The 12,259-nt window shown below is 37.2% G+C and overlaps 6 protein-coding genes and 1 long non-coding RNA gene across 8 annotated transcripts in view; 3 read left to right on the top strand and 4 right to left on the bottom strand.

The window, feature by feature from the left end:
* The window catches only part of LOC104782988, a 4,659-nt gene extending 2,522 nt beyond the window's left edge, over positions 1–2,137 (bottom strand). Inside the window, exons 1-2 of the mRNA XM_010508063.2 lie at positions 2,003–2,137; positions 638–1,857 (exon numbers count right to left, since the gene is read on the bottom strand). Coding sequence (XP_010506365.1) covers positions 638–1,664 — 1,027 coding nt within the window. The 5' untranslated portion in view covers positions 1,665–1,857; positions 2,003–2,137. The remainder of the gene's footprint in view (positions 1–637; positions 1,858–2,002) is intronic.
* LOC109132729 lies at positions 249–629 on the bottom strand. Its single transcript, XR_002037810.1, has 2 exons — positions 523–629; positions 249–377 (listed from the first exon to the last, which is right to left on the bottom strand). It is a non-coding gene; the product is annotated as an uncharacterized LOC109132729 (long non-coding RNA).
* LOC104784399 lies at positions 3,195–4,144 on the bottom strand. Its single transcript, XM_019244345.1, has one exon. It carries the CDS (start codon positions 3,914–3,916, stop codon positions 3,302–3,304), a length of 615 nt encoding a protein of 204 aa, XP_019099890.1. The 5' UTR covers positions 3,917–4,144; the 3' UTR covers positions 3,195–3,301.
* On the top strand, positions 4,735–5,662 carry LOC104782986. The gene has a single exon (XM_010508062.2). The coding sequence runs from the start codon at positions 4,757–4,759 to the stop codon at positions 5,495–5,497; it is 741 nt and encodes a 246-aa protein (XP_010506364.1). The 5' UTR covers positions 4,735–4,756; the 3' UTR covers positions 5,498–5,662.
* Positions 6,756–7,477, top strand: LOC104782985. Its single transcript, XM_010508061.1, has one exon. The coding sequence runs from the start codon at positions 6,756–6,758 to the stop codon at positions 7,452–7,454; it is 699 nt and encodes a 232-aa protein (XP_010506363.1). The 3' UTR covers positions 7,455–7,477.
* On the top strand, positions 7,952–8,879 carry LOC104782983. The gene has a single exon (XM_010508059.2). The coding sequence runs from the start codon at positions 8,017–8,019 to the stop codon at positions 8,740–8,742; it is 726 nt and encodes a 241-aa protein (XP_010506361.1). The 5' UTR covers positions 7,952–8,016; the 3' UTR covers positions 8,743–8,879.
* On the bottom strand, positions 8,911–12,245 carry LOC104782984 (kinesin-like protein KIN-7O). 2 transcript variants are annotated; one of them, XM_019245079.1, is made up of 17 exons: positions 12,156–12,245; positions 11,976–12,065; positions 11,773–11,860; positions 11,563–11,676; positions 11,379–11,460; positions 11,207–11,274; positions 11,052–11,126; positions 10,811–10,956; positions 10,614–10,716; positions 10,406–10,486; positions 10,253–10,321; positions 10,013–10,077; positions 9,776–9,937; positions 9,608–9,673; positions 9,411–9,515; positions 9,179–9,315; positions 8,911–8,997 (listed from the first exon to the last, which is right to left on the bottom strand). In XM_019245079.1, exons 3-13 carry the CDS (start codon positions 11,842–11,844, stop codon positions 9,868–9,870), a joined length of 945 nt encoding a protein of 314 aa, XP_019100624.1. In that variant the 5' UTR covers positions 11,845–11,860; positions 11,976–12,065; positions 12,156–12,245; the 3' UTR covers positions 8,911–8,997; positions 9,179–9,315; positions 9,411–9,515; positions 9,608–9,673; positions 9,776–9,867. The 2 variants fall into 2 exon arrangements, with proteins under 2 accessions (XP_019100624.1, XP_019100625.1); XM_019245080.1 differs by lacking the exon at positions 9,608–9,673.

The raw sequence follows: 12,259 nt of genomic DNA, 5'->3' as shown, positions 1-12,259 counted from the left end.
CCCTGATTCTTGAAACTATAGCTTCGAGCTCTCTAATGCGTTCTTCAATCCGTTCTTGAGCAGATTCAATCTCATTTAACCAAGGAGAAAGCTCCGTCATCAAACTAGCCGGAGACTCAGAATCAGAAGATGGTTCTTGATTCAAATCAAGATCCATTGTCTCTCCTTGAACACTACTGCTCATGATATAGCTCAAAAAAAAAGCACCAAAATTTACACAGATCAATCAAAACCCAGAAACGTCGGTATGCAAATGGGTTAAAATCAATCTCAACGTTTCCGATCCATAGCTGGTGATAGATCCCAAAATCAGCTTTTTCTTTTCAATCGATTGAATTGGAACTTCTCAGAATTCCGCAATCAAGCAACGCATGCATCTACATAAAAGCAAACAACACAATCAAAAGGAATCAACTTTGAACTAATCTTTTTCCCTATCGAAGAAATTTAAGAAAACAGAGATTTGACCGCACAATCGAAGAAAACAGAGATACATATGAGTTCTGAAGAGAAAGAAGAGACCTTTTGAGAAAGAGAGAGATCAAAAGAAGCGGCGGATGACGTTGATTTCGAGGGCGGTGGTGGCTCTCGTGATGATCGGTGGCGAGAGAGAGAGAGAGAGAGAGACANTTGTTACTTCGGTTTCTCTGATAAGAAGAGGCAGAGGCTCGTACCGCTGGTGAAGGTCTTCTACGGTTTCTTCTCAGACTAGTTGTGTCAACAAAACTATCAACATCAAAAGCATCATCATCAAAGGGGGTTATGTCCGAGGTATCAACTACAAGACCTGGGAAACTAGCAAATGGTGTCATTAACCTCAAAGGTCCTAAAGCCAGATGATGATGTTGTTGTTGTTGTTGCCCACTATTGTCTCCTCCATTGTTTATTATGTTTGTCAAACCAAACTCCTCGCCTTGAGCTAACGCGTGTAGTCCTATGGAGTCAATAGTTCTCCTAATATGTTCGATAGTTTCGTGATCGTGCCCATGGATGAAAGGAATCCCTCGGTTTATGATCTTTTGACGAACACTTTCAACTCTTTTAGCATTAGGCCTTGGAGGTAGAGTAATACCACAGTCTTCAAACTTGGGTTTAGTACTAACACAATCATCTCCATTACCGTATATCGGAATCACCTCAGCGTCTGTCACTTCTCCATCGCAAACCGGACATTCCTTTATGTTTAAGTAAATCAAAGGCAGCTGATAGAAACAACCCCAACAGAACAAATGACCACAACAAGTCAAAATAGGAGATTCAGCTTTCTCTAAACATATGTTGCAGTCAAAGAACCCACCAGGAACAGAACTTGTCTTCTCCATGTTCAATGCCTTTGCTATCAAATAAGTCTTGTTTTCGCCGTTCTCCACAAGTCTCTCTCTAGAACGCTCATGTATAACTCCAGCAGTTGAATCTCTATGTTCGTTAGGCGAGACCAAAGCCGGTGTTGTTGTTGCTGTTGTTGTTGTAGTTTCTCGTCCCCTGATTCTTGAAACTATAGCTTCGAGCTCTCTAATGCGTTCTTCAATCCGTTCTTGAGCAGATTCAATCTCATTTAACCAAGGAGAAAGCTCCGTCATCAAACTAGCCGGAGACTCAGAATCAGAAGATGGTTCTTGATTCAAATCAAGATCCATTGTCTCTCCTTGAACACTACTGCTCATGATATAGCTCAAAAAAAAAGCACCAAAATTTACACAGATCAATCAAAACCCAGAAACGTCGGTATGCAAATGGGTTAAAATCAATCTCAACGTTTCCGATCCATAGCTGGTGATAGATCCCAAAATCAGCTTTTTCTTTTCAATCGATTGAATTGGAACTTCTCAGAATTCCGCAATCAAGCAACGCATGCATCTACATAAAAGCAAACAACACAATCAAAAGGAATCAACTTTGAACTAATCTTTTTCCCTATCGAAGAAATTTAAGAAAACAGAGATTTGACCGCACAATCGAAGAAAACAGAGATACATATGAGTTCTGAAGAGAAAGAAGAGACCTTTTGAGAAAGAGAGAGATCAAAAGAAGCGGCGGATGACGTTGATTTCGAGGGCGGTGGTGGCTCTCGTGATGATCGGTGGCGAGAGAGAGAGAGAGAGAGAGACAGATAAATAAAAAGGAAGAGAGGTAGAAGAAGAAGGGGAAGTAGGTCTTTAGGACAATTTAAACCAAACAAAAAAAGTTTTTAATCTCTTTTTACGACATATGGTTTGTCTTCCGAATGTTTAAGTTTTGTGTGGTTGCGTTAGTTAATACTTAATTGTAGTAGTAATGTTGTCAGTTTGATTTATGTTATTAGGTTAAGGTTTACAACGTTCCCTTATATTTTATTTAAATATATATCTTTGTTAAATAGTCATTTAAAAATGTATTTTCATTGGCATGAGCCTTGCAGCAGAACATTAGTATAATAGTACTGCTTATTTTAACTAAATATAGTAATTTGACCATATACATATTAAAAACAAAAAAGACCCCTGTATTATCACTAGTTTAGCAGTACCATCAATTTTCTTTTACATCTTTGACATTATTAATTTTGTAGTATCAATCAATATTTTTACATATTTGCCGGATCAACTTAGTAATATCACTAATTTAGTAGCATAGTAATGGATGTTATTAATTTGACAAGTCAAAAGATATGAAAAATAGATGATAAAAGTGTTAATACTATCATCAATTTTCGTATCTTTTAATTCACAAAACTTTTTTTTGTCTACAGTTTTAAGTTAATTAATTTCTTTTTTACTAAAAACAATATCAATTTTATATCTTTAATGATCATCAGTAACATTTAGCTGATTATACTAATAATGATGTGTGTATTTTTAAAAATGTTATATAGAAGAAATTTGTAAAGAAGGAAAATAAAGATAGTAATATTGTGATTATCATAAATAAAGAAAATACAAAACTTTCATTGAATTCTTGCATAGAATGCTGTCCTAATACATCATTGCTTCTTTTTACCATACTTTAATTGCGTTTAGGCATTACTTATTATATAAATTTTTTTATAAAACAAATTAGAATCCAACTTTAACATCTCACCAGGCCCTGCCAACGGTATTATATATATATATAAAGAATGTCTCCGACCATATGGATAAACCTAACATGAAGAAAGAGATGAAAGTATATATGAAACCATTTTCCAATTATTTGAACTGTTCAAATACATCACTAAACGCAATAACATTGAGTAGATAACTCAAATTATATTTCTCTAGAAACGTAATGATACTAATGAATAAAAATAGGTCAAAAGGTATAGAGATCTGCATGTTCGAAAACATTAATCAGGAGAAGAAATCAAGTCCGGAGAATAAAGTAGAAAGCAAAGAAGGGTCAAATCCAGCAAACACCGACGGGTCAACTGATGTGAAAACCAACGGATCAAAACCGGAAAACCAGAAGACGAAGATGAACCGGGTCCATCAACCGGTCCGCCACTGCCCATTCCCAATGGTCCGAGCAATTCATGAAGCTGAGAGACCTGGCTTGGATTTTGCGGTGTATTGGTTACAAGATTATTAATCATCTCATTAATCATCGATCTAATCATAGGACTCGTAGTTGTCGGCACCACCAAAGGATACGGTTTATTATTAATAACCGGACCAGGAACATTAACAAAAGGCGCCGTACTAATTAGCTGCGATTGCATCCGGTTTTGAACATGCTGGACCAAATTTGTAGTAGCAGCTAATTTTCTTCTAGCGCACAACAAATGAGCATCGAATCCACCACACTCTCTGCAGCTATAGAGCCACGAGTTAGACCCTAGACCACGGCAAATGCAACAGCGGAAGCTAGATGCCGTAACGGATCCTGGTCCTCCCGGTGGCACGGAAAACGTTAAAGAAAGTTGGTGGTGAGGGTGAGATTGGTGGGTGACTCGAGAAGGCATGTTGGCACAAACCGTGTGAAGATCGATTCCGCAGTCTCCGCAGTGGTATAAGCGAAGCCGTCACCCTCTTTTCCGCATGCATCGCAGCGGAATCGTCCTTCTTGGTATTTGGGAGAAGGGATCAGAGAGGAGATGGTTTTTGTCGAAAGGGTGTCTGATTTTTTTAGGTAATTCGGAACATTTTAGGTGGATGTGGTAACTGCAAGGCTTGCATGAGTACGATGGAAGATTTAAGAGTTTTAGCTTGCAAACCACGCAACAAAAAGAAGAAGAAGATTGGTCTTGAGGACTAATTAAGAGATGAGTTGAACAATAGATGTGGATGACTGAAATGTCGAATTGAGTCCTCTGGTTTTGGTCTTCCCATTGTTTTGGTCAGAAAGATTTAAAATGTTAATTTCAATGGCTTTGGATTTAATATATAGGAAGACTTATTTTGTGGTAGACATTTGTTACCGTATTGGATCCTACACTTTAAGAGTCGAGAACTCGCTTGGCGACGACTTTGAAAGTCAATGGTTATATCGTTTGATGAAGTCTTACCCACTTGGATTATATATAGGAAAGCTCAATAATTGTGGAATTCTAAATTTTCGTCACTATTTCCTAACAATATCCCAAATTGGAGATTTTAAATCAGATATCTGTATATTATTTGCAAGTCAAATGTCAACCGCCTTCTTTACATTATTAAAACTACAACTTGGTAAATAATCAAAACTAAACTGAGAATTATTTTAGCCGAAAATGGAAATCACAATTCACAAGTCATCTAAATATTTTGCTATTTATAGTTTATGAACCTTTCTTACATTTAGACAACCAAATCAAGGAACAATAATGTCTTCAAACAAACCGGTTAATCGCCCATCCGTGAGGCACCCCAGTCACAACCATCCGCTTCGCATCTTTAAAGCTCGAAGCAAAGATGAGGTTGTTTGCTCTGGATGCGAGCTCGAACTAACGGGACAAGCTTTCAAGTGTATGAAGTCAGACTGCGATTTCTTCTTGCACAAGTCATGTTTTGATCTACCTCGTGAAACCAATCACAAGTCTCACCCAGACCACTCTTTAACCCTGCTTCATTCCCCACCGTATGGTCAGTCTTACAAATGTGACGCATGCGGTGAGTACGGATCCGGATTCACTTACAACTGTTCAGAATGTCAATACGATGTTCATGTTGGTTGTGCGTTTATCCCTGAGACCGTGGAGCGTGAAGATCACGAACATCCACTCACTCTTCTCTACAACACGCCATGCAAAGGTCGTGAGGATGGTGCGATGTTCATATGTGATGTTTGTGAAGAAGATATGTCAGAGAATCTTTGGGTTTATTACTGCCAAGAATGTGATTATGGGAAGCATGTACATTCTTGCGCGGTTTATGAAGATCATGAGCCAAATAAAAAAGGAGGAGAAGGAAAAGGAGAAGGGAGCTCTGCGGTTTCAAGGATGAAGGAGTTAATGAAGGCCCAAGATGAAATGGCGGCGTTGCAGCTCGAGGCACGTATCAAGAACGATACTCATAATGCTATACTCGATTTATGGGATAGTCCAAAACGGAGATATTATTATTGATGATCAAGTCAACAAATGATAATAAATTTGATACAATGAAAAAGCTTGTGGTTTGTCTTTCCTTTTGCAAATTTCGTTTCCTCGTGTGACTATGTGAGTTATTGCAAAGTTTGTTATTTCATGTAATTTTATCTTTAATTGTTATACAAAAAAACCACCCACCAACATTTCACTTTATTAAAAAAAAATATATTGTAATACAAAATATATAGCAGAACAACAAGCTGATTGATTAAACACTTATTTAACCATTTACATATATGAATAAGAGTGATGATCTCGAAAACTATTTAGAGGCGAGAGGAGAATATGGATGACTGAAAGATTTTGGTTTGTGAGATGTCGATCCAACACTTTTCATTTCAGTCGACGACTTTTTTCGCAATTGTATCGTAAAATTTGGTTTAAAAAAAGCAAAAAAAATTGTATTGAAAAGTCAACGAGTATATTGTAGGTCAAATTCGGATTATTCTGTTTCGAAATGTTAGTAAGTCTTTTTTTTTCTTTTCCTATTTTCCTCCGATCTTATCTACGATATACCGAAAGATAATTAGCATTTATTTGGAGAGCTAATTATATCCTATTTTCTCTATATAATGTGTAGTAATTAGTTTGTTCAAAAAAAAAAAATATGTAGTAATTACATGCCCAAGTTGTTAACGAAATCAGATGTGATTAAAAAAATTCTCTGTTTCTACAAGTTATCTTTGTCTTACAATAACTAAAATATAATTAGTCCAATTTTCCGTGATTTTATTTCTTCACTTTACATTTTCTCTAGTTCTTAAAGGTTATTCAGTCTTATTTGCTTCTTCTACTTTGATGGCTGGTGCATGGTAATGTGACTATGGAAAACATATACACATACATGTTACCGATGAATGGTGATGTGGATCCAACACTTTAGTCGACGACTCTTTCGGCGACGACCTTCGAAAGTTAACGATTTGTATTGTTTGATCAAGTCGTTACCCACTTGAATTATACACCGGGAGCTCAATTATATTGTTGACGAACGAACTCGAAGTGTTTGGTCACTACTTTCTAACAAAGGCCAATCTAATTATGATAATTTTGTGTCCAAACTTTGCCAACGTTTATGCCAACCATCTTTTACATACTAACCTACGTACAACTTGGTGAATAATCAAAACAAAACTGAGAACGTGAGAATCATATAGGCAAAAATGGGGATCACAGATCTTGCTATTTATATAGTTTATAAACACTTCTTCCATAAACAACCAATCCAGAAACAATGGCTTCAAGAAAACCGGCTAATCGCCCAGCCGTGAGGCACATGAGTCACAACCATCCGCTGCACGTCTTCAAAGCCCGAGACAAAGATGAGATCAGCTGCTCTGGATGCAACCTCGATCTAACTGGACAAGCTTTCAAGTGTACGAAGTCAGAGTGCGATTACTTTTTGCACAAGTCATGTTTCGACCTACCTCGTGAAACCAATCACAAGTCTCACCCTAAGCACTCTTTGACCCTCCTTCATTCCCCACCGAATGGTCAGTTTTATACGTGCCATGCGTGCGGTGAATATGGATCAGGATTCGTTTACAACTGTGCTGAGTGTCAATACGATGTTCATGTTGGATGTGTGTTTCTCGCTGAGACCGTGAAGGGTGAAGATCACGAACACCCACTCATACTTCTCTACAACACACCTTGCAAAGGTAACGATGACGGTGCAATGTTCATATGTGATGTTTGTGAAGTATATATGTCGGGAAATCTTTGGGTTTATTATTGCAAAGAATGTGATTACGGGACACATGTGCATGCTTGTGCGGTTTACGAAGATAATGAACCAAAGGAAAGAAGAGGAAAAGGAGAAGGAGAAGAAAGCTCCACGGCTGCCATAGTGGAGTCGTTCATGAAGGCTCAATATGAGATATTGAAGACGTTGCATCTCGAGGCATGTATTAACAAGTTTTCTAGCGTATAAAAGTTGAGTGAGGAATTCATCAATATCTTTCAAACTTTTTTTTTCTCTTTTATGTANTTTTTTTTTTTTTTTTTTTTTTTGAGGTTCCGGACTAAGGTCTATAATCTATTTTGAACCGAGAATCAGAACCAATATTCACAATCGAGACCCTTTGGGTTGTTATGACTATGATCCATTTTGGACAGCTTGGATTGATTTGCTGAAAGTCTTTGTTTTTTTTTTGTGGTCGTCAATATTCCTACTGTGTGAAAGTGGACAGTGGATCCTACGCTTTCACTCGACGACTTCAAAAGTCAATGGTTGGAATGTTTGGATAAGTCGTTACCACTTGGATTTATACGAACCTGAATTATTGATGAACACTATTTTGTCACTACTTCCTAACGATTACCCAAATTCGAGATTCCAAATCACATAAAAATCTAACAAAAACTAAAGGTTCCGTGTTTAAATTTTGCAACTTTAATGTCGGCCGTCTTCTTCTATATATTAAACTACAACTTCGTGGGATAACAAAAACCCAAAACTCAAGAGTAGAAAATAAAACCACAAGTGAGACACAATGGCTTCAACAAAACCGGTTAATCGTCCAACGGTGAGGCACCCGAGTCACAACCATCCACTGCGTGTTTGTAAAGTCCGAGGCGAAGATGAGATCATCTGCTCCGGATGCGAGCTCGAGCTAACCGGACATGCTTTCAAGTGTACCAAGTCAGACTGCGATTACTTCTTGCACAAGTCATGTTTCGACCTACCCCGTGAAATCAACCACAAGTCTCACCCTGAACACTCTTTAACCCTTCTTCATTCCTCACCGTATGGTCAACCTTACACATGCGATGCTTGCGGTGAATACGGGTCTGGATTCACTTACAACTGCTCTGCATGTCAATACGATGTTCATGTCGGATGTGCGTTTATCCCTGAGACCGTGAAGCGCGAAGGTCACGAACATCCACTCACTCTTCTCTACAACACACCATGCAAAGGTCGTGAGGATGGTGCTATGTTCATATGTGAGGTTTGTGAAGAAAATATGTCGGAGAATCTTTGGGTTTATTACTGCAAAGAATGTGATTATGGCACACATGTGCATTCTTGCCCGGTTTATGAAGCTCACGAGCCAAAGAACAGAGGAGGAGAAGCAGAGGCGATTTCAGAAGCTTTAAGGATGCAGTCGTTGATGGTAGCTCGAGATGAGCTAGCGGCGATGCATATAAGAAATAAGATAAAAAATTCCGTGATCCAGTTTGGGGAGGAACCGAGATATAAATGGGTTTATGATTAAATAAACCATGTTGACATGATGCTCTTGACGAATCTTGTGGTTCGTTTTTTACGCGTGGGTTTGTTGTAAAATCTCTTTTCATGTAATTGTATCTTTAATAGTTGGGTATGCGAATAAAAGATAAGCTGATTGATGAACCATTCAGTTATATGAATGAGGGTGGTGATCTTTACACATTATTGAGAGATTAGAGGACCAAAGCTATTTTTAAAAATCAACGATTTGATCATATTATGACCATGCATGTCCATTCTACTGAAAAGTTTGATTACTTCATCAGTTTAAGCTTAACATATATGAGACGGATAGACATACATATAAAACTTACCCCTCTCCCAAAATTATAGACACTATGTTATATTAACCGGATATAATTAGACATTAGATATATATATACGAAGGTATTAGATCAAGTTAGTCACTGAATGATTTTTACCTGCAATTCCATCATTAGTCGTCATCAAGATAGATGATTTCATCAACATCCATAATTTTATCAACATCGACGATTTTTGCTGAAACTGAAGCCTCTGTTGTTTCTGCTGGTGCTCTACCACAGGCCCTGACTTTGATCTGTATACATCACACACTTAATGTTAGACCATTTCCATCTGAAGACACATAATAGTTATAAGGTGTTGTTAAAACTAGAGTAGAGGAGTACTAACTGAATCTGTACACGGTGTGAAACCACATGCCTGCTCTTTTTGGGCTTCCTGATTAAATTCTTCTATTTGTCTCTGCAAATCAGCACACTGCTCTTGCCAAAGAAGCTGAAAAGAAAATACCAAGAGACATTAGCTACATATACCCACAAATTTTTTACCATTAAGTACAAGGCAAGAGGAGAGCAAAAGTGTTGAACCTTCTCAGTCTCAGTATCAACAACTTTTTGCTTCAATGAAGATTTCTCCATTTCCAGCTTGTCCATCTTTTGGACGGATCAAAGGTTAAGCAAGAACAGCCAAAATGGAAGAAACTAAAGCTACTTAAATAGTGGTTTTAGTTGTAAGTAAGGAAAAAAGAATTGCACCTTATCCATGAGTTGCTTAACAACAAGAATAGCTTCTGGATCCCTGATTACAACGTTCTCATTGCAGTGCATATTTCCAAGGACTTCACATACTAAATGGTTGCTTTTTGCTTCACCCAACTTTGCCTTAAGAAACTCAATTTGTATCTCGTTGATGGTTCTCTATTGAACGGTGAGGACAAATTAGACATTAAAAAGATGAATGAACTACTGATATTGAGAAGGAGAAACTATTACCTCGTTTCATATTGCACGAGAAGATCCTCATACTCCCTTTGAACTCTGTTTAACTCGTTTTCAATCTTTGAAGCATAAATAAGATGCCAGCTTTACATCAAGAAAACACAAGATACATACAAAAGAGGAACACTAAAGCACATGGATTTGGAAATGCAGAATCTTCAAGGGTTCCAATAATACTATCTTTAGTTGCAATGTTATATAAACGATTCATTTTCTACCAGTTCAGAAAGGTACCTTAAGTTTGGATCTTAGCTCCTCTATCTCCTTACTTTGGCGCTTTAATAATGCAGTATCAGTCAATATCTGTATTGGAAAACAAGAATAGCTGGATTACAGACTTAATCAGAAATTATGTTACAAACATAGAGAGAATAGTCGAAAAATTACCTCATTAACATGTGCACAGTTAGTGACACGCAGTGCTCGGCTAGCGAATTGAAGACTGCTCTTGGTTTCATTTACATGAACCTAACATCAAAACAAAAACCAACAGTGTTAGTTTTACCAAACCAAACATACAGTAAAATGAACACTGCTCTTGGTTTCATCTGTCTAGCTTATCTTAATGTCATACCATAGATGATTAATAACTTACCAGTGCAAGTGTTACATTGCATATGATTGCTGTATTTGCATTTCCACCTAAAGCTGGCTGCAAGATCCTTGTAAGCTTGCTGTCTCTATATGGGATATGTCCACTAACCCAGTCATAGAAATTGAAATTACCAATAAGGTTATATGTACACTTAATGATCTTCCCTAACAATACTAGAACAAAAAAAGAAACCTTACCCTTGACGGTCAACTCCTTCACTCAACTTTTTAATAACGGTCCCGAGTGTCATCAAGCTTCGGTTTATATGTGTGCCTTCTTTCAGCCTAACACTCTCTGCACCAGTTTTTGCAGCCCGTTCTGAACCAGCTAGATCCACCACATTCTGCAAGTAAGAAGAAAGATGAAACAAATATATAATAATAGGGTTAACATGTGCATAAAAGGTTAATACAAAAAACTAGTTCCAGCAGATCATACCAGAACAGAAACACGGACTGCATCACAAACGTTTCCAATACCTTCACCTTGCATCCTCTGTCTACTTTCTATAATCTGTGAGATAAAAAAAGAAGTTTAAAGCTCAAACTTACATTTAACAGAACACTAAGGTTTGAGTATATATTTATCTTTACCATGCGGAATATAGTATGAGATCGACTACTGTAGTGATTCATATTAGTCTCCCCAATATGTCTATGAGCTGAAAATTTTATTCCAAAGACACAACCGAAGATTCATTCACTAAATATAATCATAGCAAAACCAAAATAGAGACAGAACAATGTAAAGAAAAGAGAATTTTACATTCTCCAAGTTCCATCAATTCAAGAACTTGTTGAGGGGAATCAACAAAATCTTCTCGTAATCCAGCTACAAACACTCCTTTCTAAAAGACATTAAGATCACCAAAAACAATCAGAACTGTTAGCTAATTTGTTAAAGAAGATACTCATTTTCTAACAAGACATATACAATAAGTAAAAAGTACCTCAAGATTCTCATGAATCTGAAGTTTCCGGTTGCAAGGATCCAACAAATCGTTTATGTTTTCATTATAGATCTCCAAGTACAACATACGCAGCAAAAAATCCCTGCTCGCATCCTGAAAAAAAAAACACCAAATTTTTTTGAAGTAAGTTCACATTTAACATAACATCGAAACATAAAATTAGTAAGAAGAAGTGTTTGAAATAGGAACCTGAGATATAATATCAAAAAAATCATGAACAGCAAGAGAGATGATTCCAGGTTCAATAGGTGAGCCTCTCATTGTATGTGTCTTACCACTATTTGTTTGTCCGTAAAATTAGCCAAAAAATTCTAAAGATTCTCAGCACCGAAACATCAAACAATTCACAGCAAATGAAAGAAACAAAAACAAAAATCGAACAGCTATCATACCGTTGAAAGCACGAACAGAAGCAGACACAATCTCCTTAGTTCTAGCTTCATACACATCGATAGTTTTGCAATCTTCTCTAAAAATACTATCTGTTATTATTGAGAGAAAATGAGAAATTTCAAACAAGAAGAAGAAGAAGATGAAGAATGGGAAAAGGAGAAAGTGAGAACAGAGAGTACCAAATTTGAATGCGGGATGATTCGGGATGAAGATTGTATCGGAAGAGGTCTTCCAAGGACTCGTCTTTGCTTCCTCTTTGGAAATTGGCCTTGCTCTGACTGAA

The sequence above is a fragment of the Camelina sativa genome, chromosome 4 (assembly GCF_000633955.1).
Source record: "Camelina sativa cultivar DH55 chromosome 4, Cs, whole genome shotgun sequence".
Taxonomy (NCBI): Eukaryota; Viridiplantae; Streptophyta; class Magnoliopsida; order Brassicales; family Brassicaceae; genus Camelina; species Camelina sativa.
This window is presented reverse-complemented; position numbering and strand designations above follow the sequence as displayed.

What these genes read in the sequence shown, in the direction of transcription:
- LOC104784399 (XM_019244345.1), bottom strand. Translation starts at nt 3,916, where the DNA reads ATGCCTTCTCGAGTCACCCACCAATCTCACCCTCACCACCAACTTTCT.
- LOC104782986 (XM_010508062.2), top strand. Translation starts at nt 4,757, where the DNA reads ATGTCTTCAAACAAACCGGTTAATCGCCCATCCGTGAGGCACCCCAGT.
- LOC104782985 (XM_010508061.1), top strand. Translation starts at nt 6,756, where the DNA reads ATGGCTTCAAGAAAACCGGCTAATCGCCCAGCCGTGAGGCACATGAGT.
- LOC104782983 (XM_010508059.2), top strand. Translation starts at nt 8,017, where the DNA reads ATGGCTTCAACAAAACCGGTTAATCGTCCAACGGTGAGGCACCCGAGT.
- LOC104782984 (XM_019245079.1), bottom strand. Translation starts at nt 11,844, where the DNA reads ATGAGAGGCTCACCTATTGAACCTGGAATCATCTCTCTTGCTGTTCAT. An exon ending in CAGTCCGTGTTTCTGTTCTG is followed by an intron (nt 10,957 to 11,051) that starts GTATGATCTGCT and finishes TCTTACTTGCAG; the next exon opens with AATGTGGTGGATCTAGCTGG. An exon ending in AGCTAAGATCCAAACTTAAG is followed by an intron (nt 10,078 to 10,252) that starts GTACCTTTCTGA and finishes TATGCTTCAAAG; the next exon opens with ATTGAAAACGAGTTAAACAG.